Raw genomic sequence first — 27,394 nt, forward strand, 5'->3', positions numbered from 1 at the left:
TTGCCTTCCTTTGGTGCTCCTCCCCTTTTTTCTTTCATCCATGGACGTCTGTCCTCTCCTATAAGACTCCCCATTCTCCAGCCCTGTATCTTTTTCATCAATCAACTTCCCAGCTCTTTACTTGACCCCTCCCCTTCTGGTTTCACCTCATTTTGTGATTCTCCCTCTCCTCCCCCTATCTTTTAACTCTACTCTTGTTTTTTTCTCCAGTCTTGCTGAAGGGCCTCAGCCCAAAACATCAACGGTATTCTTTTCCATAGATGCTGCCTGGCCTTCTGAGTTCCTCCAGCAGTTTGTGTGTGTTGTGAGAACTCTGCAATATTGATTGTTTGGAATCAGCATTAGGTAGTGTGTTTATATTTGTGTGTTAAGGGTGACCTTACTTTAAGCTACCATCATTTGAAGTATTATCTTGTAATTGACTGCTCTGTAGGATAGAGTAGTCCTCGTAGTAAATGGCCCTGCTCTTTCAACTGTTCCTGGGTCTGTGAGCATGTGCTTTTCCTCACCTACAAGGTTTCACAAAGAATCCAGGACACTGATGCCAGTTAGCTGTTTTGTTTAGAATATGACCTGGCCTCATGAACAGGACAGAGTTCCCAAATTTACAGTTGACACCAGAGGATAGCAATGGACTTCAAGAGGATGTATGCAGGATAACAGAGGTATACAGTTTAGAAATAAACCAGTTGATCGACTTGAACCTTCTCGCATTTTTCCTCATTTTAGAGTAGCATTTTATTTATGTTCCCTCAGCTGCTGCTGCAGTAGTAGTAGTAGTGTGATTACTCGAATTGAGTATGATGTTCTCCAAAAGGGTTGTCAATTAATTCACTTAATGGCGAATGCCTGTGCATGACTTTGTTTAACATCTGGAGGCTGACGCACAGGCAGAAACCATACTGTCCTTGACAGATCGAGGCGCAAGGGTCCAGTGCCATGGAATGCACAATGACTGAGGACTCTTCACTGCTGCGGCCTTCCTCCACCTTCCTTACAGTTGTTATGTGCCATCATCTTCTGCCAATTCAACCACTGAGGTCTTGGTTGGTTTGCTCTTTGTCTGGAATCTTCCCCTTGAACTTACCACCATCTGGCACTTAGCTCCTGATCTTACCAGGAAATGTAGGCTACAGACTACAACAAAAGATAGAAAAGGCATGTCAAAAGGGCAATGTTATGATAGTCTAGTTTGGTGATAAACTAGTTTGGTGCTGGATCCCAAGAGGGGCAGCTTGTAGAATGCCTACAAGATGGCTTTTTAGAGCAGCTCATAGTCGACCCAACTATGGGATCAGCTATTCTGTATTGGGAGTTGCACAATGAACCAGAATTGATTAGAGAGCTTAAGGTAAAGGAACTCTTAGGAGACAATGATCATAATATGATGGAATTCACCCTGCAGTTTGAGAGGGAGAAGCTAAAGACAGATTGATCAGTATTGCAGTGGAGTAAAGGGAATGACAAAGGCACGAAAGAGGAGCTGTCCAAAGTTAATTGGAAGGGGACTCTAGCAGGAATGATGGTGAGCAGCAATGGCTGGAGTTTCTGGGAGCAATTAGGAAAGCACAAGATAGATACATTCCAAAGAAGAAGAAGTATTCTAAAGGCAGGATGTCACAACTGTGGCTGACAAGGGAAGTCAAAGCCAACATAAAAACCAAAGAGGGCAAATAAAGAGAGGATTGGGAAGGTTTTGAAAACCAACTAAAATGTCATAAAGAAGGAAAAGATGGAATACAAAGGTAAGCTAGCCAATAATATTAAAGATGATACCAAAAGACCTTGGTCATCTCATTAAAACCCATCAAATATTGAAAGGCCTCGATTCTGTGGATGGGAAGAGGATGTTTCTTATGGTGAGGGAACCTAGGACTAGAGGACACAGCCTCAGTCTCAGAATAACGGGATATCCACATAGGATGGAGATGAGGAGGAATTTCTTTAGCCAGAGAGTGGTGAATCTGTGGATTTCCTTGCCACAGGTGTCAAGTGACTGGGTATATTTAAGGCAGAGGTTGATATATTCTTGATTAGTCAGGGCATGAAAGGTTACAGGGAGAAGACAAGAGACTGGGGCTGAGAGGGAAAGGATCAGTCATGATGAAATGGCAGAGCAGACTCAATGGGCCAAGTAGCCTAATTCTGCTCCTAAGTTTTATGGCTAAACTCTAGATAGCATAATCCTAATGATAACAAGAACTCACATGCTTCTTCACCACAGCAAGGTGATGATCCTCAGTGAAGATTTACACAGTAAACCTCAACCACTCCCAGTCTCCCACTGTCAGGGTGAAGACATTTAATCTGAAATCACTATTGGATTTTTTTATGGCATTCTTATATTCATGAGCTCTAGTTGAGTTCCACCTATTATGTTTTGTAATTGCAAAACTTTTTTTAAAAACTAATTGGAAGACAAACAAGCGAGTCCGAAATGAGAACCTAACTTTGTGTTTAGTTTTAAGCGAGGTGTGTTCGTATCAAATGGGAGCATCAAGAAGTATGGAATTTGCATATTTTTGTATATAACCCATAATGAATTATGTAAACAACAAAATGATCCTTAATCAAATAATATAATATATTTCAATATTACTGAAATATTACATACAGAACATCACCAACAAGTGGAACATTTTGTATTCACTCTTCCTTGTTTTAAGGATTTTTGCTTTATCATTCTTCATTTTTCTTCAACTGGTGAAAGTGGAATTCTCCATTACCTCAGAATCAGAATCAGGTTTATCAATAATGTGATCAGAATTGTACTCCAAGTATGGTCTAATGTATCTCTGCCGAACCATTCTGCACATTTATTATCCTGTTGTGATTTGTTGCCAACCTCCTTAGTATTATTCATTCCTCAATCTGTAATCCATAAAAAAATATTTTTGATTCCTTGTCTGGATCATCAGTGCAATCTGTGAGGAATGGTGGTCCCAGCTTCTGGTTCTTGCCTACTAGCTGCCCATTACTCCTTGTTTCTGCCTTGTATCTAGCCAGCAATCTACTTTGCTGTCCGCCTCTAACTACATTCTTCAGAGTTCTATGGGAAATCTAGCTGAATTACATATATTTCACTACCAGTGCCTACTCCATTTTTACAAAGCAGGAAGGTTACTCCAGTCACTCTTTATCATTCCAAAGCCACTTTGGTGCTGATTATTATAGATTTTACTTTCAATGCTGTTCTTATCTCTTTTAGTCAGAATCCTTTCCAGCAACATTAAGCTGATTGGTCTATTATCTCTGGAAAGATTCTATCCCTTTTTTCAGAATATAGGTAGTACATTAACTATCTGCCTTTTTAAAAATAAGTTATTAAATATGTGTACTAATATATTCACAAATCTTTTCCTTAGGTTTTAACATTATTGATGCAGTCTTTCCAGATGAAATTTTTGATCTTTGAGTTTGATGAGTTTATTCAATATAGATTCCTATTTCAAATGCACTAATTCCGTATTCATCTCATTATCTGATTCCATATCACTAGTAAATACCACAGCAAAATAATGAGTTAACATTTCTGCCATCGCTCTGTCATTGCCTGTGTGCCAGCTTATGAACACCTGAACTATGTACAGACCATTCATATAGACACACGTTTGGGAGGCGGTGGGATGATTTGCAGTTCACTATAGACAGAACCTTACCCTAAACTGGGGAGAACCTCTGTTCATCTCTTGGTTGCCTTATTCCCATCCCAATTTTCCTTTCTTCATTAATTTTCCCTTAAAATATGTTTTTATTTTGCTTTATCTTCCTTGATCATTTAATTTCATAATTTCTCCTTTCCTTTATCTGTTTTTCCAACCTCCCTCTTAACTGCTTTGTATTTTTTCTTATTGAGGACACCCTTCATTCTTTGTATTTAATATCTACCTGCTCCTCAGCTTCACTTCTTCCCTGGAGACATAAGATATGCTGAAGCAACTGACTCTAATTGCTGGAGGTACTCAGCAAGTCAGACAGCATCTATAGAGAGAAATTAATGTTCAACATTTGGCTCAAAACAATGTACATTGCAATGTAAAATGCACAAAATGCTGGAGGAACTCAGCAGGCCAGGCAGCATCTATGGAAAAAAGTACAGTCGACATTTCAGGCCGAGACCCGTCATCAGGACTGGAAAAAGAGATTAGAAGGCAGAGGAAGAAGGTGCGGAGGAAAGGAAGAAGTACAAGGTGATAGCTTAAACCGGGAGGGGGGAGGGATGAAGTAAAGAGCTGGGAAATCAATTGGTGAAAGAGATAAAGGGCTGGAGAAGGGGAATCTGATAGGAAAGGAAAGAAGGCCACAGAAGAAAGGGAAGGGGAGGAGCACCAGAGGGAGGTGATGGACAAGTAAGGAGATAAGGTGAGAGAGGGCCATTACTGGAAGTTTGACCAATCGATGTTCATGCCATCAGGTTGAGGCTACCCAGACAAAATATAAGGTGTTGCTCTTCCAACCTTAGTGTGGCCTCATCACAGCAGTAGAAGAGGCCATGGACTGACATGTTGGAATGGAAAGTAGAATTGAAATGGATCCCACTTTTTCTTGCAGACATGGTGCTTGGCGAAGCTGTCTTCCAATCTATGTCAGGTCTCACCAATAGGAGGCCACACTGGGAGTACCGGATACAGTAGATGACCCCCAACAGACTCACAGGTGAAGTGTCGCCTCACCTGGAAGGACTGTTTGGGGCCTTGATTGGTAGTGAGGGAGGAGGTGTAGCACGTTCCGTTTGCAAGAAGTGCCAGGAGGGAGAACAGTGGGGAGGAATGAATGGACAAGAGAGTCATGTAGGGAGTGATCCCTGTGGAAAATAGGGGTGGGGCTGGGAAATATGTGCTTGGTGGTGAGATCCTATTGGAGATGCCAGAAGTTACGGAGAATTATGTGCTGGATGTGGAGGCTGATGTGTTGGTAGGTGAGGATAAGAGGAAAAGAGGAACCCTATCCCTAGTGGGGTGGCAGGTGGATGGGGTGAGAGCAGATGTGCATGAAATGCAAGAGATGCGGGTGAGGGCAGTTTTGATGGTGGAGGAAGAAAAGCCCCTTTCTTTGAAGGAGGGGGACATCTCATTAGTTCTGGAAGGAAAAGCCTCATCTTGAGAGCTGAAGTGGTGGAGATGGAGGAAATGAGAGAATGAGACAGCAGTTCTACAAGTGACAGGGTGTGAAGAGGTATAATGCAGGTAGCTGTGAGAATCAGTTTATAAAAGATATCAGTGGATAAACTGTCTCCAGAGATAGAGAGATCAAGAAAGGGGAGGGAAGTGTTGGAACTGGACCAGGTAAATTTGAAGGCAGGGTAGAAGTTGGAAGCGAAGTTGATGAAATCAATAATCTCAGCATGGGTGCAGGAAGCAGCACCAATGCAGTCATCAATGACCCCTCTTTTTCTTTATGCTGTCTTTGAATTTATTTGTTAGCCACAGTTGCCTCATCTTCCTTTTAGAATATTTCTTAATCTTTGAGATGTACATAATCTATCCTGTGCCTTCTGAATAGCCCCCAGAAATTCCAGCATTGCTGTTCTGCCATCATCCCTGGTAGTGTCCCCTTTCAATCAACTATGGTCAGCTCCTCTCTCATGCCTCTGTAATTCTCTTTACTCCACAGTAATACTGATACATGTTATTTATCCTCTCCCACTTGAAATGCAGGGTGAATTCTATCATATTATGATCACTGTCTCCTATGGGTTCTTTTACCTTAAGTAAATCTGGTTTCCCCTTGTGGTCTCAACCGTAAGCTGTACTAAAAAGCCACCTTGTAGGCATTCTACTAATTCCCTCTTGGGATCCAGCACCAACCTGATTTTCCCAATCTACCTGCATATTGAAATTCCCCCATGATTATTATAAAATTATCCCTAATACATGCCTTTTCTATCCCTTGTTGAAATTTATATCCCACACACTGGCTACTGTTCGGGGGCCTGTATATAAACCCCTCAGGATCTTTTTACCCTTGCAGTTTCTTAACTATACACACAAGACTCTACATCTTCTGATCTTATGTCACCCCTTTATAGAGATTTTGATTTCATTTTTTACCAACAGAGCCACCCCACCCCCTTTGCCTACCTGCCTGTTCTTTCAATACAAGATGTATCCATGGATGTTAAACTCACAACTATGATCTTCTTTCAACCACGACTCTGTGATGCCCACCAAGTCGTACCTGCTAATCTCTAACTGCGCTACAAAATCATCTATCTTATTCCATATACTGCATGCATTCAAATATAACATCTTCAGTTCTATATTCATCGCCCTTTTCAGTTTTGCCCCCATTACACTTCAACTCATTCTGACTGCAAATTTGACCTACCATTTGCTTGTCTAACTACACACAGTATACCAACTCTCTTATCCTCAGCCCTATCACTCCAGTTCCCACCCCCCTGCCAACTTAGTTTAAACCCTCCCCAACAGCTCTAACAAACCTGCCCACAAGGATGCTGGTCTCCCTCAGGTTCAGGTGTAACCCATCCTTTTTGTACTGGTCATTTCTTCCCCAGAAGAAATCCGAATTATCCAGAAATCTGAAACCCTGCCCCCTGCACCACTTCCTCCGCCACTCATTCATCTGTACTATCATCCTATTCCTGCCCTGACTAGCATGTGGAATAGGAGTAATCCAGAGATTACCACCTCAGCGGTCCTGCTCTTCAGCCTCTTCCCTAACTCCCTGTACTCACTGCGCAGGACCTCTTGTCCTTGCCCAGCCACATCATTGGTGTCAATGTGCACCATGATCTCTGGCTGTTCACCCTCCCTCCTGAGAACCTTCTGCAACTGCTTTGAAAATTCCTAGACCCTAGCACCTGGAAGGCAACTCACCATCCTTGCTTCTCTTCCGCGGCCACAGAACCTGCTGACTGCCCTCTTAACAATTGAGTCTCCAATCACTATCACTCTGCCTGACTTAACCCTTCCCTTCTGAGCCTAAGAACTAGCCACAATGCCAATGGACTGGCTGTGCTGCTGTGCCCTGATAGGTCATTAACTTCCCTAAATATCAGATTCAGAATCTGAAACCCCTTATTATCTCCACTTATCGGCTCCCAGCCTTTGTCTCTACCCCCACTTCTGCTTGCTCACCTGGCTCCTGCTGCTCATCATCTCTTTATCAGGTTTTACTTTTCACCAGCCAGCCCCTGCTTCTTCCTCCCTCTCACCTCTTTATATCAACCATCTCCCCTCTACACTCACAGTCCTTGATGCAGGGTGACAACCTGAAATGTCAACCATTCCTGTCTCCACAGATGCTGCCTGACCCACCAAATTCCTCCAGCGGTTTGTTTTCAGCTTCACTTGTTCATTTTACCTCTTTATGTGACATATCATGAGGATTTATTTTGTTCTTACAATAGAACATATTTTTCCTGAAATGTAATTGGGATGTACACCACACTACAGGCCTGAACTCTGGTGTACAATCCACTACCCCCAGCTTTGGTGTACTCTCTTACTACAGTTCCTATACTGTCCTGCACACCCCAGTCCTACAGCAGACCCCAACTCTGGTGTACAGCCCACTCCCACTCCAGCTCTGGTGTACACCTGACTCCCTCTCTGCTTGTACATTCCACTCCCATACAAACCCCAGCTCTGGTGTACAGTTCACTCCCTCTACAGACCCCGGCTCTAATCTACCCTCCCATATTCTCAACAATTCCATCAGATTCATCCACTCACATACCCACTACACTCAATTTCTGTTTCAGATCATCCCTTATTGTCTAAAGCAGGTTAACCTTGAACTCCCCTTGATATTTCAGCAATAGGCAGATACTTTACAGCTGTTCCCTGCTATTACAATATGTTGGTTTTGGCAGGGTTGTGATTACAGCTGCTTTCTGCAAACTGCTGGAATCGACGTGTGGTTTTAATTTTGATATTATGAAACATTCCTTTTCTACATCAACTGCATGAGCTGCTTTATTAGACCACTTTTTAACCACTTTTCTCAGCATAAAAACCAGAACACCTTATGGGAAAAAAAACATTTTAAGTAAAGCTTCTGATTTAAGACCTCCCTTGCTGAGATAATTTACAGTCTGTGAATAAACCTTCATACTGCAGATTAGGCTGAACTCACAGTCTGATTCTTTAAAATTACTTCATACTGGTTTGGTTTCCATCCACTGGGTCCCCCCTCCTCTCATCTGGTAGAATGGTTATCACCAGAAGCTGGGCCTAGCACTCTGTTGCTGGGATACAGGAACAACACATACAGGTTGAAAGTATTCACTCTTGTTCAGCACATTCCCTGATCAAGGCAGCTAAATTCTCTTTGCAACTAGTGAAGTATTTTCCATGAACTCCCTGTCTTCAAGGGGCTATGACAAACATAGCAAAAATCCCATTAACAGAATCAAGGTAAATCACTAAGTAACAGATAAAGTGAATGATCCGGCCTTTTACCCAGGGTAAGGGTGTCTAAAACTAGAGGGGAAAGGCTTAAAGGGGACCTGAGGGTCAAGATTTTCACACAGAGGGTTGTGGATATAGGGGGTGAGCTGCCAGAGGAAGTGGCAGACATGGATACACATTCGGACAGGCACCCGGATAGGAAAGGTTGACAAGGATATGGATCAACACAAGCAAGTGAGACTAGCTCAGGTAGACAACTTGGTCAGCATGGATTAGTTGGGTCAGCAGGCAACAGGCTTGTTTCCTTGCTATATATTTCTATGAATCTCTCTGAACCCATCTATAATGTTGTGGGCAATGGGAGTTAGGGATGTTGGGTGCAGGTCATGTTGATCAGGACAAGAGGAGAAAGTTAGTTCCTCTTTGAATAATCCCACGAGATTTCATCTAACACCCAAGAAAAATGGTGTTGGTTAGGTTTACAAATCTCATCTGAAAGATGGCATTAACAATTAAACTCTTTTCAGTCGACTGAGATTTCAACAAAAAGGTCTTGAATCTTCAGAGCTCCAACTCGGATGAGATAACGCTCAGAGATACTGCCCATTATGTGAGTTCTGGGATCCAAATGATGTAGTCAAAGCTCCTTTATGAAAGGGATGGTCAAGGCAAAGTGAATTGTACAACCTGTAAATCATTCACTTGACTTTAATAATGGCAGTGAATGTTACGAGATGCATTGACTGTGGTGCTTCAGTCAAATAAACTCTACCATCACTACCTCTCACCCATAAAAAACAGATTCTGGAGGGGGTTAAAGTAAGAAGCAGTGAGCTAAAGTCAGATAGAGTGAAATGGTTGACTCCATTATCAACCATTGGTGCACTGATTGAGAAATGTTGTGTCACAGTCAGAAATGTTGTGTCCACCCAATAACCTCCTTTGAGACCGCCTTGTGCTCCACAGAGTCTTTTTCCAATTATGGCTACCTAGTGTTTCCATTATTGCACAGAAAAATTAGCAAATTAAAAATAAACAGGAAGAAACTTGCAGCATAAAACACAGTTGGATTGTGGAGGAGCAGACAGACCACAGCTCTCCTCAGCAGTCCAATCCGAACAAAGCGGTTTGCTGTCCTGCTCCTAGAGGTGTGGTAGCATAGCAATTACATCATTGGACTCGTATTCAAATTCATGAGCTCACACAGCTGGCAAATAAAATACAATTGTATAAAGCCAAGAAGTTACCAAATGTTTGTATAAACCCATCCAGTTTACTGATTTCCTTTGCAGAAGAAAATCTGTCGTTTTATCCATATGTGACACCAGATCACAATAGTGGACTTTTAACTGAAACAGCTCAGTATGCCACATTTCAAAATAAATTAAGGATGAACAGTAAATATTGACTTTGCCACAATGTTGTGTTTGAATCAAAAGTACTGACTCTCATGGGGAAAGGAGGAGAGGTATAACTACACAGTCTGTAACTCCATAAATACCGAATTCCTTCTGTTGCTCTCTTAAAAGTGATCAGTTTTCAGATGAACCCTGATCCCAAGGGCAGCACAGTGGTGAGGTTAGAAGGGCTCCAGCCCCTCAGTTTCAATCCTGCTCTTCGGTACAGTCTGTGTGGAGTTTACACCAGGTGCTCTGGTTTCCTCCCATGTCCCAACGATGTGCTGATTGTATTCAATTGTCTCCCATGGAAGTGGGAATTGATAGAAATGTGGGGAGAATAAATTACAGGAAAAAAGTAGTGGGAAATGAGATTGCTTGGTGGGCTGGCATAGACATGATGGGCCAAATAACCTTCTGTGCCATAAAGAACTATAGTCAAAGGTATATGCTGAAATGGTCAAAGTTACCTCAGTAGCTTGTACACCCACTTTCCACTGATGTTAATGCAACAGTCCCTAATTGTTGCCATTATTATGGATGTATATGGCGAGCAGCCAATCCAGTATCCCCAGTTTTACACGAATGTCACAAGTTAAAACTACCCCTCTTTTGCAAGTGAGCTCTCTGTTGGATTCATCACAGCCAATAATAACTTGGTCATTATAAGTGGTCAGAAGCTGGAATACATGTTTTACTTGCCCTCTCTGGAACTTTTAGCATAACTCATATTAGAATTAATTGCTGACAAAAATATCACTAGACTACCTGAAGGGCCCTCCTCCAGTATGGTTACCAACTCTGACTGGATGCATTCCTGTAGCTTTGATCCTGTGACCACCTTCCTGTAACTCATCAGCTCAGTATCAATTCTTTCCATCAATGGCAATATTTTTGAAATAGCATCAATTAAAGTGAACATCAATTAGGGGCCAATACTTGTTTCTCTCCATAAAGTCCTAAAGATCAATCTTGGATCCCTACACAGTTCTGGAGAACTGACAAAAATGGTTCAGCCATTTAAGTAGTCAATAATTATTTCCCGAAATTAATAGAATAACATTGGCAAAATATTTAAGTACTGATCAAATTTAGTGGATCAAGCTGGTACTCTGTTCTCCAGATCTGATTAAGGTTTCATTAATATTAAGGAAAGACTGATGGGGTAGATGGGTTGATATAAAGTACCTCAACTACTGGGCAAGATCAGAACCACAGCCCGTGAAAATAAGAGTCACCAAGAAACTTAATTTAAAAAATTCAAGATTTTTTACCCAGAGAGTTGCAAAATATCAGGTCAATTGAGTATATTAGCTGAATAGCAAACATCAAGTCAAGTGGAAGGTAAATAGGTAAAAATAAAGGAAGGGACATGTTGCATTGAAGAGTGGTAAGTGGTCCATGTTGGGCACAAATACTGACTGGAACCTGTTGGATTGAATGTTTCTGTTTGCTAATATTTGCATTTCTACATAACATCCCAGTTTTTGTTCAGTTACTAAAGGTAAAAAGGCATCTTCTGAAACATCCACATAGAGAGGCTCAGTTATCTTATCCAGTTTCTTCAGGGGACATGGTGCCAATTTCTCCAACAGATTGTTATGGGACATCTGCCATTCATTTCTGAATTAGCTTCAAGAAATTCTAGGTACAAGAATGGTTTACATAGAACTGAGTAAAGGAAACATGATAAGGACCACTGTCAAGTGTTAGGCCCAGAAAAGCCAGCGCCTTTTTCCCAGGGTGACAATGGCTAATATGAGAGGGCATAATTTTAAGGTGATTGGGGCAAAAAAAAGGGGTAATGTCAGAGATAGCTCTTTTTTTTTTTACACAGCGAGTGGGAGGTGCATGGAATGTACTGCCAGGCTGGTGGTCGAGGCAGATAGATAAGGAACATTTAAAGACTCTTAGATAGGCAGCACATGGATGAAAGAAAAATGGAGAGCAACGTGGGAGGGAAGGGTTAGATTGATCTTGGAGTAGGTTAAAAGGTCAGTACTTCCATCATAGGCTGAAGGGCCTATAATGAGCAGTACTCAAATATGTACCATGTGCAGATATGGTGGTGTCTTGTTAACATGTTAACAATGTCCCAATTATTTAAAAATATAGCCCCGTGGGTGTGTTTCACAAAGCAAAGCATCCATTGATACAAGGAACAATGCAATTTATAAAAAGCACATTGTTAGAATACATTTGTGAGAATTTTTCTTGACATATTTGTGGGTAATGGCTGATACAGTATTTCTGTGGTATGATTAAATTTTTGGTTCAAAGTAGATTTTTTCATTATGGAGAAAGGCATCGTGCTGTTCAAACCAAACCTACAGAGATAAAGAGAGTTAAACAGAGACTTGTTCCCCAATTTACTTCCTTCTTAACTTCCTATTGCCGACTTGTGTCCTTACAGTTGTTCCCCAGAACCACTCTAAGCAAGACAAGAGTGGGATTTCACAAGCCATTTAATTGTGAACAAATATATGATGAAAAGTTATGTGTGAAAGAGGTTTGGTTGAATGAGTGAGCATTTGGGCTCACTCATTGATACAGACACAAGAGACTGCAGGTGGTGGAGCCTTGAGCAACACACAAAATTATTCTCATGCCTCCATTTCCTCCAGCATCTTGTGCATTTATCCCAAACTAATTTTCTCCTTAGCTTTGTACTACAGACTTGCACATCTACACATAGACTTATACATAGACACACATGTGCAGTGCTTGCAGGTAACTTCCCTGAATGTAGCTGTGTATATGTGTCCATACACTTACTACTTCCATGAACAACTACTTTCAAAGACTCATCAACATACACATTTACCTGTATAGATCCACAGGTTCACATATACACCTGTATATACTGTACCTTCAGACAATGAACCCATCCAAAACAATGAACATACATGTACATGTGTAGATGTACTGAAATGAGGTCACACACACACACACACACACACTCTCTCTCTTACCTGTACACACCTGCAGCAATACATACCTGCTTATACATAGTTTTAATCACATACTTTTCCTGTATGCACCCTCAGGAATACATTTACTTGTACACACCCGCAGATGCATAAATTTTATTATACCTAGAGCCTCACAGATTTACCTATTCATACCTGCATTTACCACACTTACCAGTGCATAGCCACTGATACACACATTTACACCCACACACCTCTAAGTAGGCATTGCTTAAGCCCGGTGGTGCCGATATAGACTGGTACCACCCACCCTGATGTCCTTCCTGTCTGCAACCCTTAGGTGCCCTGCGTTCAGTCCCCTCGCTGAGAAGCCAAGTGCAGTTTGGTGCCCACTCTGATTGAGCAGCTCTGTTCGGTTCTCAAGAGTGACCCTGAGCTTCATCTATCACTTTAATTCTACACCATCTCCCTCCCTGAATCCTCAATCTCCTACATCTCTCCAATGATACAAAATACAGGCTCAAGAAATGGCCCTTCAGCTCTACAGCCACTGGAATCCAAGATTGAAGTTAACAACTTCAGGCATTCACCTCTTCGCTTTCCCTCCTCAGACAGATTCTTTCAATTTGTTTTCTCTCTCTTCAACTGTATTTCTTACAGAACTATAACCTTCTGCAAATTTAGAAATTACAAAGGGGTTATTCTACAGTCCCCAATTGTTAGTGCGAGTTAATGAGCAGGTATGTAGACTAAGCTAGAGAGTCTGAATTATAGTTGGCCACACTCAATCTTTATTCCTTGGAATTTAGGAAAATGAGGGGTGAGCTCTTAGAAGATCATTAAATCATGAGGGCATGAAAAAGGTCCAAGAGTCGCGGAATCAAAACTGAGGGAGCACAGAGATACAAGATAAGAGGGAGGACATTTAAAGGAGACCCATGAGAGGCAACCTCTTTACACTGAGGGTAGTGCTTACCTGGAATGAGCTGCCAGAGGAAGTGCTCAAGGTGAGTACAATTGCAGCATTCAAGAGGCATTTGGATAGGTACCTGGAGAGGAAGGTCTTGGAGGGTAATGGGTCAAAAGTGGCAACTTGGAACTAGCAGGGAGGATGCTGTGGTCAGTATGGATCAGATAGGCCATAAGGTTTGTTTCTGTGCTGCATTACTCAATTACTCTATGTGCCTGGGGTGTTGTAAAGTCAAATGGGTGCCTTTGATTGTTTAAGGTTAAGTGTGTGTGTGCGTATATACACACAACCTATCACAAACTTTCCCTGCCTCCTCACACTCATTCTAACACACAGCTTGCAACTTGAACACATTTGTTTTCTCTTTTATTGAAGGGTCATCGATCTTAAACATTGACTCTGTTTCTTTCCCCACAGGTGCCATCTGACCTGCTGAATGTTTCCAGTACGTCCCAATTTTGTCTCAGATTTCCAGATTCTGCATTCCCCCCCCCCCTACCCAATATCTAGCATGACTGAAACGGACACACAGTATGAACCAGTCTCACTTCAATGGGCACAAAGTTTTCCAGAGGAAAGAAAAATAATCCATAAATTCACATGCCACCTTCAAAAATGTTAATGGTTGGAGACCCTAACTCAAGAGAAATGTTGGAAGTTTCGATGATCTTGAGCAGATCAGACACTTCTGCCTCCAAGTGAGTCACTGTTTGTTCAATATTCTGTGGGAAGAGAGGAAAGTAAGAAAGAGTTAATCACAACTCATGCACCATGGTGAGTAAAAATAAGTGCTTGGATTTATACAGTGCCTGTTACATTCTCAAGTGACAAGGTCTTGAGAAATTTGATGAGTGGACGTGGAGGATGGTAATTGATGGAGAACCAAGATCTAATCTCCTCTCTTTAAAAAGAAAGGGCCATCCATTTCAGAGCGAGGTGATATTTGTTTTTGTCTCCTTCATCCACACAGTAGAGGTATTTCTTTAAGGTATTCAATTAATTTGCTGAACTGCACATCTTTTGGGGGGGGATGTGGGAGGAAACTGGAGTAACTGCATGTACCCAAGTTGGCCCAGGAGGTTTCCCCACACAGACAGCACTGGAGGTTAGAATCGAACCCAGGTCACTGGAGTTTTGAGGCGACTTGACCAGTGATGTCACTGAGCCATCCCTAAGGCAGGAGGATAACAGATTCTTGATCAGCAAGGTGGTGAGTAAGGACGCCTTGAGGTCAAGCACACCCTTACTGAGTATTGGACCAGACTCGGGTTTAGTTTAGTTTATTTTTTTTATCTTCTTTTATACAGTCAGTAGCCACTTCAGTGCTTCCTCTACTTAATAAAGTGGCCACTGAGTGTATGTTTGTGGTCTTCTGAAACCGTAACCCATCTACTTCAAGGTTCAACGTGTTATACATTCAGAGATGCTCTTCTGTATGCCACTGTTGCAATGTGTGGAAACTTTACTATCATTTTCCAGTCAGCTTGAATCAGTCTGGCCTCTGACCTCTCTCATTAACAAGGTGTTTTCACCCACAGAACTGCCACTCTGGTTGTCTTCTGTTTGTCACAAATTCTCTGTAAAGTCTAGAGACTGTGTGTATGAAAATCCCAGGAGATCATCAGTTTCTGAGATAATCAAATCATCTCACCTGGTATCAACAATTATTCCATGGTCAAAGTCACTTAGATCACGTTTCTTCCCTATTCTCATATTTGGTCTGAACAACAACTGAACCTCTTGACTATGTCTGCATACATCAAGTTTTTGCCATATAATTGGCTGACTGGATATTTGCATTAATGAGCAGGTGTACAATTGTATTTAATAAAGTGACTACTGATTGTGTCTTTTGTTTGCCACTCAAAGAAATAGTTTTGACATAGGGTCAGTGTTATGATCTTGGAAATGCAGCAGGAAATCTGTACATAGCAAGATTCCAGTGCCAGCATTGAAAGCAGAAAAGGCCAGAATAGCTGGGATCATCTGGTTTCCCATAATGCCACCTCTCATTTGGAGAAAGAGCATGGAATCAAAGGAGAACAGAGGCACCCGAAACATTGTGCTACTGTTTGCTTCTTCTCCACACACCCTTCCCCCCTCCCGCTATTTCCAAATTTCACCTCCTCTCATGGTCACTTGGTCCATCTCTGGGTCTTCCCTGATGTTCAGCAATATTGCACTTCGAGGGATAATTTCCTGGCCAAGAAAGTCTATGGATTTATGAGCTCTTGCAGCTCCTTTGACCGCTAATCTATCCAATTCACCTCCTGTACAATTCCATTCCATTCACCCCATTTCCTAATCTCCAATGTTCCTGCTCTGATATTGCCACATTAGTGCTTTGAATATGTCTGTCCTAGTCCATTCCCTTTCCTGCACTTCAGCTCTCAACCATTTCCCTCCCTCCCAGAATTAATTGCAGTCCCCTCTTGCCCTCATCTTCAACTTCCCATTTCAATGGTTCACCTGCTAACATCTCAGCAGAAGATGCTGCCAAAGAAACACATTTTCCCAAACCTTCTCCCTTCAGAGACAGCAATTGGGACACCCCAGTCCAGTCACCCCATTCTCTGGGATGGTGAGGAATACATGGCCTGCATTTATTGTCCATTCCTTATTAATGAAGATAGAGTGAACAAACTGCTTGACATTTCCTTATCTGTGACTTATGGGTGGTGGGAGTGTGGCTCTAGTTGCTGTGTACTTGTGTACCTACTGTTCTCCTACATTCTAGAGGTTTTCTGTCAAGAAGTTCTTTGGGAGTTGTTGCAGTGCTTTCTGTAGCAGATACACTGTGGGTGAGGTGCACCATTATGGAGGGAGCATTCAGAATGTGGAATGTGATAGATGGTGTTGAGATTCTTAAGCAGTATTGGAGCTGCACTCATCCAGGAGAGTATTCCATCATGCTCCTGACGTGCTTGGTAGAAAAGTCTTTTAGGGACCCAAGAGGTGAGTTATTTGCCACAAGTTAGTCAGTTTCTAACCTGCTCTAAGTAACCGTTTACATGGATGAACCTGATAAGTTGCTGGTCAGTGATAACCCCCAATCTAGAGTATTGACATGGAGTTCTGACAATAGAGATCCCTAATGTAAAAGGTAGATGGTCAGATTCAATCTTGTTGACGTTCATTATCTAACACTTGTGTGGTACAAATGTTGCATTCCAGTTATCAGTCCATGGCTTAATATGGTCTACGTGTAACTGTGTGCAAGCATGGGTTGCTTTGTTATCTAAGGAGTTATGGAATTGAACACTGTGCAATTATCAATGATTATCCCAACTTCTGAACTCTGGTACTGAATTTATTGTTCAAAGTTCAAACTGAGAATGGGTATTAATTAGTAAGTGCCATTTGATAGCACTGTGAACCTCCCTACTCCTCTCCCCACTCTCCTTGTCCCGTACTCCATGAATATCGGTCATATTTCTAATTTTTCCATGCAGCAGGTGTGGCCCATTTGTTCACTGTAGATCCCAACTAATCATCCATTATAAATAACCTTATCATAACCATAGCTGATAAGCTGAAAGGGAATAGTTTTGCTTACCTTTTCTACAACATCCAACCGTGCATGAAGTGCCTTGTCATATTCACAATTTGTGACATCTTGCTGAGGGTCTAGTAAACAAGTAAAGTCAGTGAATTAGTGAGTCTTCTCTTCCCATTCGTTCTCCTTCTGACACTCACTCTGCCCCCTGCACACATTTGATGCAACTAAAATATCTTTATGTAAAAAGGAGCCATTTTAAATTCATTATAGCTACAAGCCAGCACTGTACTTCATGAATCCATTGTGTAGTCATTCTGAATCTCAGTAAACTCTATCCAACTCTTGCATTAATGCAAGCTGTCAGTCAAGTTGTAAGCCCTACATGTACAATGCTGGTTGCAATATGCATTGTAACAACATTGCATTTCCCAACATGAGAGCTGGTCTTCTGTAGTAACAAAGAGTTAAATATTTATTTCAGTTTCATCATCCTGCTCTCCCAACAGGGATCTGCCTCATCTATAGCAAGGGAAATGGAATCATCCTTATATCATTGCCTTACCAGCAGGAATTAGTAATTATATTATTAAAGAAATAAAAATTAAAAAGAATGGTATTTTAAATAATCTGGACACAATATTTGTTGGCATTTAAAATCAAAGAGGAAGAGAAGCAAAATTCATCACAGACTGATTAAGAACCAAACCATTTGATAAATTTGTGTCAAATTCATGAATATGTAACTGGACTGAAGTACACAGAAATGTGAAAAGCCTATGATGAACAATCCAGTCATCTCTCAGTGCATCACAAGGGCCTTACAGATGTATCTCAAGGAAAAAAGTTGCTAAGGTTCAAAGTACATTTATTATCAGAGTATGTGTACATTATACAATCTTGGATTCATCTCCTTACAGGCAGCTGCAAAGGAAAGAAACCCACATAAAACTATAAGACTGCCAAACACCCAATGTGCAGAAATACAAAACAAATCATGTTAACAATGAACACAAGCAAATAGCATTCAATACTGGTCTGTAAGACCATAAGACATAGGAGCAGAATTAGGCCATTCAGCCCATCGAGTGTGCTCCACCATTCAACAGAGAGTCCATTGACAGGCCCTTAGTTCAGTGCAGAGCTGAGCTGCGAGCTGAACCAGCCCATCCCTCACGTCAGGCCCTGACACCATGTCCTTTTCAATCTGGTCCAGCTAAATTGTTATGCAAACTTCTGGGTCAGCCGCTTCAAAACACTCTGGGGCCTGAACCCCGCCACCTCGATTCAGCCCGCCACTTAAATGATCATCTAACAGTAGTGTACTGGTTAGCGAAACGCTTTACAGTACAGGCAACCCAGGTTCAATTCCTGCTGCTGTTGGTAAGGAGTTTATACGTTCTCCCCATGACTGTATGGGTTTCCTCCGGGTGCTACGGTTTCCTCCCACAGTCCAAAGACATACCGGTTGGTAGGTTAATTGGTCATTGTAAATTGCCCTGTGATTAGGCTGGGATTAAATTGGGGGATCGTTGGGCAGTGTGGCTTGAAGGGCCTATTCTATGCTGCGTCTCAAAAAATAAAAAATAAACAGTAAATAAATATTGGGTTCAGTCACTTCGATACATTCTGGGGCCTGGGCCCTGCCTCCTCAATTTGGCCTGTACCTGACTTTTCCGATTCAGCCTGGCGCTTATATCAATCGAACCTCAGGTCTTCCTTGCTCTTGGCAATGGGCCCACTGCCTCGCCTTGGTTTGGCTGCATCAAACTGCCTCCAAGTCCAAAGGAAAGTTATAGACTTTCGCTTACGATGATCATTTGCCAGAAAAAGAATCATTAACAAAGTCTTTAGTTGTTTTCCTTGTTTTGTTAGTCACCAGCCAGAAGTCACTGAGATTCACCAGCGCCATCTAAAATCGGTATCATAAAAGAACATAGAGCATAGAAACATAGAAAATCTACAGCACATTACAGGCCCTTTGGTCCACAATGTTGTGCCAACTATGTAACTAGTCTAGAAACTGCCTAGAATTTCCCAAGTGCATAGCCCTGTATTTTTCTAAGCTCCATGTATCTACCTAAGAGTCTCTTAAAAGACCTTATTGTATCTGCCTCTATCACCTTTGCTGGCAGTGCATTCTATGCACCCACAACTCTGACATCTCCCTTGTACCTACTTCCAAGCACCTTAAAACGATGCCCCTTTGTGTTAGCCATTCCAGCCCTGGAAAAAAGCCTCTGACTATCCACATGATCAATGCCTCTCATCATCTTATACACCATCTTATAAAGGGTGAAACTACCGTGTTTACTGCATCACCAATCACCAAACTCTCAGTAAATCACACAAGTAAAATTTTGCAGGTACTGGAAATCTGAAGTATAAGCAGAAAAAAACTGGAAATACTCAGTGGGTTGAGCAGTGTCTATGGGCTTGGAACAGAGGTAATGTTTCTGGTCAATGGAGCTTTCACCAGTAGGGACCTGCTTTTATCATAATGTGTTAGGTCAAAAATGACGCGTGGGGTGGTGCTGCAGCTCTTCAGTGTTTCCTGCAGATCACCAAGGGAACAAATCATCCATCTAGAATGAATAAACCATTTCCAGCAGCAAATCAGGTTCCTGACTGTGACTTTTCTGCTGAGTACAAGGCTATTGCAACTTTGCAAACATTTAGCATTAGTATGTTTAGGTTCAATATATGTTAAGAAACAATCTACCAAACACCCTACTTTGGATGATTATATGGGATATAGAGAAACCTTCAAGACCTACACATGGTTAAATTGAATTTGAGGTTGATGTTCTGCATCTGACTTTTCAGAAATATTTTGATAAAATATTTCATAATAATATTTTTAGCACCAGAAACGACGGGTTCAATCCTGACCTCGGGTGTTGTCTTTGTGCAGTTTGCTTATTCTCTCTGCACAGATTCAAATGACAAATGGATGTGGAAACCATAGAAAAGGGTGCAGAGGAGATTTACAAGGATGTTGCCTGGATTGGGGAGCATGCCTTATGAGAGTAAGTTGAGTGAACTCAGCCTTTTCTCCTTGGAGCGACAGAGGATGAGAGGTGACCTGATAGAGGTGTACAAGATAATGAGTGGCATTGATCGTGTGGATGGTCAGACGCTTTTTTCCCCAGGGCTGAAAGGGCATAGTTTTAAGGTGCATGGAAGTAGGTAAAGAGGAGATGTCAGGGGTAAGTTTTTTACGCAGAGTGGTAACTGTGTGGAATGGGCTGCCAGCGGTGGTGGTGGAGGCGGAAATGATAGGGTCTTTTAAGAGTCTCCTAGATAGGTACATGGAGCTTAGAAAAAATAGAGGGCTCTGGGTAAGTCTAGGTAGTTCTAAGGTGAGGACATGTTCAGCACAGCTTTGTGGGCTGAAGGGCCTGTATTGTGCTGTAGGTTTTCTATGTTTCTAAATGGGTTTGAAGGTTAATCGATCACTGTTCTGTAGGTGAGCAAACAGATTGGAGCTGGTGGGGGAGAATTGAAAATGGGATGAATGTAGGACTAATGTAAGTGAGTGTTTGATGATTGATGTGGACTTGGTGGGCTGTAAGCCTGTTTAGTGTTTTATATCTCTCTGGCACTCTATGACCCTTTGAAATAAGGTGAAATGACTCAAGCACTTGCCTGAATTACCTCCATCCACAGGCTGAGCAACTCAGCCCAAATGAATGGGGTCACTGCATGTGTGCATCTTTACCCTCTCCTCAACCTCTCAGTGCTCCACCTCTAGGCTCAGTCTGAGCCTCACTACAGAGTGACAGAGAGAAGCATCGACTTCCACATCTATCCGGCACGGTGCTGAAATCCAAGAAATGTTGAGGCCAAAAGGGCAGATGGCAGGCAGATCACTGTAGAACCTCAGGCTTTCATTCAACTTGAAGTTGCCCAGCATAAGCAGTGAAAAATCGTAGAGAAGGACACTGTAAAATAGCACATGGGCCACACTGCAACAAAATGTTGTTGCAAAACAACAAGTTTTACATCTTATGGGACAGGTCAAAGGATAGAGGACTGATGAAGAGTGGTCCACCAATTCTTTAGGTTCAGGGATTCAGCTCGGAGCTAACAACCATGATGGGTAAAACAAAATCGATACAGAAACAGCAATGAAGAATCCTTCTACATCTGAGTATGATGGTATTCCTGGGTCTCCACCCAGGACTTGCATGACTGAGAGGAAACTACTGACACAATGAAGGAAGCCTTGAGCAGCAACCAAGATGGAGGACCTCCATTGATGCCCAAAGTGTCAGCAGCATAACAGGCAGACAATAGTAAGGCATTGAAATGAATTGAATTGACTTTACTTCTTACATCCTTCACATACATAAATAAACATCTTTACATTACATCTCTGTCTAAATGTGCAATGTGCAATTTACAGTAATTTGTAATAAATAGTATGTACAACAGTCAATATAGCATAGAAATACAATTGTATCAACATGAATTAATCAGTCTGATGGCCTGGTGGAAGAAGCTGTCCTGGAGCCTGTTGGTCCTGGCTTTAATACTGCAGTACTGTTTCCCGGATGGTAGCAGCTGGAACAGTTTGTGGTTGGGGTGACTCAGGTCCCCAATGATACTTCAGGCCCTTTTTACACACTTGTCTCTGTAAATGTCCTGAATAGTGGGAAGTTCACATCTACAGATGTGCTGGGCTGTCCGCACCACTCTCTGCAGAGTCCCGCCATTGAGGGAGATGCAGTTCCCATACCAGGCAGTGATGAAGCCAGTCAGGATGCTCTCAATTGTGCCCCTGTAAAAAGTTCTTAGGATTTGGGGACTCACACCAAACTTCTTCGACCATCTGAGGTGAAAGAGGTGCAGTTGTGCTTTTTTCATGACACAGCCAGTATGTACAGACCATGTGTAATTCTCAGTGATGTGTATGTCGAGGAACTTAAAGCTGTTCACCCTCTCAATCCCAGATCCATTGATGTCTCCATTCCTCCTGTAGTCGACAACCAGCTCCTTTGTTTTTTGCGACATTGGGGGAGAGACTGTTTTCTTGACACCACTGTGTCAGGGTGATGACTTCTCTGTAGGCTGCCTCGTTATTATTTGAGATAAGGCCAATCAATGTAGTACTGTCAGCAAATTTAATTAGCGATTGGAGAAGTGGGTGGTAACACCGTCATGGGTATACAGAGAGTAAAGGAGGGGGCTTAGTACATGGCCCTGAGGGGCACCTGTGTTGAGATTCAGAGAGGCAGAGGTGAGGGAGCCCACTCTTATTACCTGCCAGTGATCTGACCGGAAGTCCAGGATCCAGGTGCACAAGGTAGGGTTAAGGCCGAGATCTCTGAGCTTCTTGTCAAGTCTGGAGAGAATTATGATGTTGAATGCTGAACTGTAGTCCTAGAACAGCATTCTAACATGTTGATCAGCTGTGTTGCTAAGCGAATTGTAGGGGGTCTACTGTGGGTGGTAGCATGCTGTAGATGTAATGCTGTAAATGCAGACAGTGATAATAATCCTGATTCTGAATTAGATATTGGCTTCATGCTGTGATTTTCAGATTGTGAAGAGGACCATCCTTTAACTCTGAATTTCTTTTACGACATCTAGCCTGCCCCCATCTCACAATTCAGGGCAAATGCAACCAGCAATTCGAGATTTGCCACTGACTGTGAGAGTACTCACTTCTGCATTTGCTCTCAGGATTTACTGGATATTTAATTCCAGGAGATTCCCTAATAATCTTGGATGATTAGCTGCACTAAACTCCTTCATGAAATTGAAGGATCTAGTTTGGTTCTGGACACCTGAAATGGGTCAGAAAGGAATTCCTTGATCTTTCTAATCCCCCGATTTAGCAAGCGGTTTTATACTTTTCTCCGCTTCTGACAGGAGGATCTGGTTTTGGGTCAAGGTGGAAAGTATTTATTGTGATGGAAAGGATATGATTTCTATGTGGATCTGAATGGAGGAGTCTTTGCCTGAAGTCTCTATTCTTATGTTGATGGGTGAATGAGGATGTTCATGGGCCCCAATAAAGAAAGACTATATTCCAAAATGGGGAAGGAACATTTAGAAAAGAGTTGGACTGTTAGAAGTGGAAACTATGCTGACAATTACTTAGCAAAGCAACTAAAAAGAAATACATTCATGTTATTTCCTGATTTTTTAAAGATCTTTTTATCCCTTTCGGCCACTGCTTAGTTTTTGGGCAGTCCTTGGGTAAATCACTGGACAAGGAGTGAACTTGGGAAGTCCTAGTTTGGATCTTAACCCTTTTAACAAACTACTTTTGGACATGCTTAGGAAATGTCTGATGAAGAATCATTATCTGTTCAGATGCTGACTTAATTCCTGAGGGTGTTTATTTTTTTTTTATTCAGCTTTCCAACAACTAACTGATGCATTTTTCTTTCAGCCAACTTCCTCACACAGAGGGTGGTCTGTATGTGAACAAGCTACCAGAGGATGTGGTTGAGGCAGGTACAATAGCAACATTCAAAAGTCACTTGGACAGGAACATGGATGGGAAAGGTTTAGCAGGATATGGGCCAAAGATAAGCAAATAGAAGTAGCTTTAATAGGCATCTCGCTCAGCATGGTTAAGTTGGGCTGAAAGGACTGTAGTCATGTTGCAAGATTTTAAACAAGGCAAACAAGAGTCTGTGATGAAGCGATGGCTTTGTCATCGAGTCATAGAGTGTTAAAGCTGTGAAAGTGGCTTTTCGGCCCATCACGACCATGCCGACCAATGAACTAAGTATGCAGACACCCCTGCGATGTCTCCAGATTTGGGATAATTTACTGGAAAACAGGGTGAGGAGCTTCAAAACTGTTCATCAGGTTTAACGCCAGAGGGCTCTGTTCGCCAAAGTCAAACCAAGGAGGTGGGAAAGGCAACTAAAAGCAGTGGATTACAGTATCCACCAGATCAGGATAGGCGTCCTCAAAATACAAACAGCGGAGCTGGCACGCGTGATGATCATTTGCACGCGTATCTGATTGACTATAAAATGTGTTTTCTAGTGAGGTGATTGCCTCCGTCAGTCAGAGTTGGCTATGAATGTTGTGTCCCAGCTGTCTAGATATGCAAGCACAATATGGAGAGCGAGTTGTTGCCCATGTAGCAAAGCACCCCCGCATCTGATGAACGTAAAGGAACGGCAGAGACCGATACAGTTTGGTACCAGCAGCGTCGTAGGAGTTGCTGGTCAGCATTGAGCTCAGCGTCGGATTGCATTAGGGACTCCAGCTCCGGATTTTTCCCTCGGGGTTTACTCCCGAAGCCTTCCCCATGAGTTGCTACAGCCGTAAGGCAGCGGAGGTTTGAGGTCAGAGGTTTCATTCTCCTAGATTATCTCCTGACAAGCCCCATCTGCCCGAAACGACTGGTTTTAAGGCGCCAGAAACCCGTTTTTGCCCCTTCTCTCAGTCGAACGGTTCTGCCAGGCTTGGTAGCTAAGCTACACGTGAAAGCCAGGAGCTGGACTTAATTGTTAGAATCTATCTGAGGCTCACTTCACTGGGAGCATTTAGTAGGTAGTGGGAGCTTGTCCCCATTACCAACCCGGCTATAACAAACTCAAGGAACATGTATTAATGTTACGAAAAAAGATGTAACACGGCGTTGCGAACGTCCTAGTGGTAGAAAATAATGGATATGTATTGCAATGAAATGATAATTTAAAAATTGTGGGCGATTTTGCAATCAGCATTAAACGTTGAAAAATAACCCCAGAAGTAGGAATTAAAGTAATTGACTTTCGCCACCAGAAGGTGCGGCAGAGAAACCAACACAATGTTCAGTCCAGTCACAGGACTCCATTTCTGTCCTGGGCAGTTCTGAACCCAACGGTTTAAGAGACCTGGAACCTACCTCTCATTAAATTGGCGAATCTCTGTTAACCATCAGTCACCCCAGAAACAGTGAGGTTAGATGATTGGGAGAGAGTGTGAGGCGGTTAATTATCTTTCCCCTCCATTCCCCCGTCTCATTCCCCTCTGCATAGGTCTTCTTCCTTCCTCCCTTGGGATTTCTTTTCCCTCTTCCAGCCGGATTCCCCTCTGTGTTCCGAGTTCCCTGCACCTTGCCAGTCTCAGAATTCCCTTTCTTCTCCTAACATTTATATTTAATTTTCTTCACCTAAAATACCTCCTCGCCAAAATTGGAATAAATTATAATTGGAATAAATAAACGACGGAAAACTCCGAAACACCCAGAGAATCCTCGGCGGCACACCTACCGGCCCGCGTCCGTCCAAACATCAGCAATATTCCAGCTAGAGCCCACACGGCGCGCATTTTGTGACGTTAACGGCGATTTAGGGTTCCGTCGACCTGTCACTTGCTCCAGAATCCCGGAGAACGGAGCTGGCAGGAAAAGAGAGAGAGAGATTTACACTGAATATTTTCTAGATTCCTGCTCCAAACTGCGCCCTTCCTTTCAAATTGCGGGCTCTGGTGGTGCAAGTCACTAACCACTCCCTCTATGACTTTATTCACTCCTCGGGTTTTATTTTGATTGTAACAGGACTGGAAACTTCTGATAATAACTCAGTGTTTAGTAATGAATGCTCATTTTACATTCGAGGGAACTCGCCAATCCAACGGCGCTGCTTGTGATGAATTAGAGCGTCTCTCTTGGCAACCTCAGCCCAGGAAGATCTGAAATATTTTTGCCCGAGGAATGCCATAGAATCCTGAGATCGGAATTGGGAGATTAAAAGAATATTTTCAATTAAGTTGTTCCTAATATGAAATTTGCACTGGAAGTATTGGGGGAGTGCTGCACTGTCGAAGGCGCCTATAGAGACGGAGAGACGGAAAGACGAACTTTAGCAATGCCCCAGAAACATCTGGGACGTTTCTCCATTCTCCTGGGCACGTTCAGGCACTACGAACAAACACGTTACATTTGCTCGTCTTCCTACCTCCTCCCCTCCCCCGCCTCCACTCCTGGCAGAGGGGATCAAAAACTAGAGGGCATAGATTTTAGGTGAGAGAGGGGAGAGATTTTAAAGACACTCAAGGGGTAACCTCGTACAGAAGGCGGTGCATTGTCAGGAATGAGCTGTCAGATGAAGAGGTGAGTTAGGTACCATAACAACATTTAAAAGATATTTGCACAGGTACATAGATAAGAAAGGTTTAATGTCAGCAGAATGGTAAATTGGAGCAGTAGAATGCTCCTGCAGCATGTTGGAAGTCAGGGAACCTGGTGGTCCCTCCTGGTGTGAAGTACATGCAGGTGCAGCTCCTGGTAGACTGGGTCAAGGAAATGGAGCTGGAATTGGATGTACTCAGGATCATTCCAGAAGCTGAGGTTGCCACGGTGCACTCACGAAGGAGCGGAACCAGTGACGGAGGAATGGCAGGATCCCCAGGAAGAGGTTAAACATCAGAATCAGAGCCTTGGGGGAGAAACTGAGCAACACCACAATGTAGTTCATCCTCTCTGACACAATGACCCCCCACTAAGGCATTTCTTCCCTTTCTTCTGACTTTTAATGGCAATTGGCAGTCCAACTTAAAGGTGCATTACTGCTACCAGCTGGGCTGGTGTGTGGTGTAGAGAATTGGGAAATAAACCCCTAGCAGTTCTAGAGCATTAGCTGATTGGTAGGAGGCAGCAAATGGGAATAAAAGGATCCTTTTCTGCTTGGCTGCCAATGACTAGTAGTGTTCCACAGGGGTCAGTGTTTGGACCACGCAAACACGAGGAAATCTGCAGATGCTGGAAATTCAAGCAACACACACAAAATGCTGGTGGAATGCAGCAGGCCAGGCAGCATCTATAGGAAGAAGTACAGATGATGCTAAATATGCACTTCAGTAGAAGAAATAAATGTGTGGACTATTTTCTAAATGAGGAAAAAATCCAAAAATCTGAGATGCATAGGATCTTGGGGGTCCTTGTGCAGAACACCTTGAAGATTAACTTGAAGGCTGAGTCGGTGGTGAGGAAGGCAAATGCAATGTTAACATACATTTCAAGAGGTCTAGCTCTTGCTCATTGAAATCCTTGCTCATTGCAAGAGCAAGGATGTGATGCTGAGGCTTTATAAGGCACTGGCGAGGCCTCACCTTGAGTATTGTGAACAGTTTTGGGCCCCTCATCTGTGAAAAGATGTGCTGGCATTGGAGAGGGTCCAAAGGAGGTTCACTAGGATGATTCCAGGAATGAAAGGGTTATCATTCAAGGAACGTTTGATGGCTCCGGGTCTGTATTTGCTGGAATTCAG

At 42.6% G+C, this 27,394-nt stretch overlaps 1 protein-coding gene across 2 annotated transcripts; it reads right to left on the bottom strand.

Moving 5' to 3' along the window:
- Positions 1-706: 706 nt before the first annotated feature.
- On the bottom strand, positions 707-25,698 carry LOC140714223 (placenta-specific protein 9-like). Of its 2 annotated transcripts, none has more exons than XM_073025234.1 (4): positions 25,397-25,698; positions 17,229-17,299; positions 14,280-14,394; positions 707-1,137 (listed from the first exon to the last, which is right to left on the bottom strand). In XM_073025234.1, exons 1-4 carry the CDS (start codon positions 25,452-25,454, stop codon positions 1,004-1,006), a joined length of 378 nt encoding a protein of 125 aa, XP_072881335.1. In that variant the 5' UTR covers positions 25,455-25,698; the 3' UTR covers positions 707-1,003. The 2 variants fall into 2 exon arrangements, with proteins under 2 accessions (XP_072881335.1, XP_072881336.1); XM_073025235.1 differs by lacking the exon at positions 707-1,137 and adding an exon at positions 11,926-12,099 and having other exon boundaries at positions 25,397-25,689.
- Between the last annotated feature and the right edge of the window lie 1,696 nt (positions 25,699-27,394).

This window comes from Hemitrygon akajei, chromosome 21, assembly GCF_048418815.1.
Source record: "Hemitrygon akajei chromosome 21, sHemAka1.3, whole genome shotgun sequence".
In the NCBI taxonomy this organism is placed as follows: Eukaryota; Metazoa; Chordata; class Chondrichthyes; order Myliobatiformes; family Dasyatidae; genus Hemitrygon; species Hemitrygon akajei.

Excerpts from the sequence above, each read along its gene's own strand:
- LOC140714223 (XM_073025234.1), bottom strand. The coding sequence starts at position 25,454 with ATGCGCGCCGTGTGGGCTCTAGCTGGAATATTGCTGATGTTTGGACGG. Across the intron at positions 17,300-25,396 it reads GTTTGGACGGACGCGGGCCG|ACCCTCAGCAAGATGTCACA; the intron begins GTAGGTGTGCCG and ends CTTGTTTACTAG. Across the intron at positions 1,138-14,279 it reads AACCATTAACATTTTTGAAG|TCTGTAGCCTACATTTCCTG; the intron begins GTGGCATGTGAA and ends CTTTTGTTGTAG.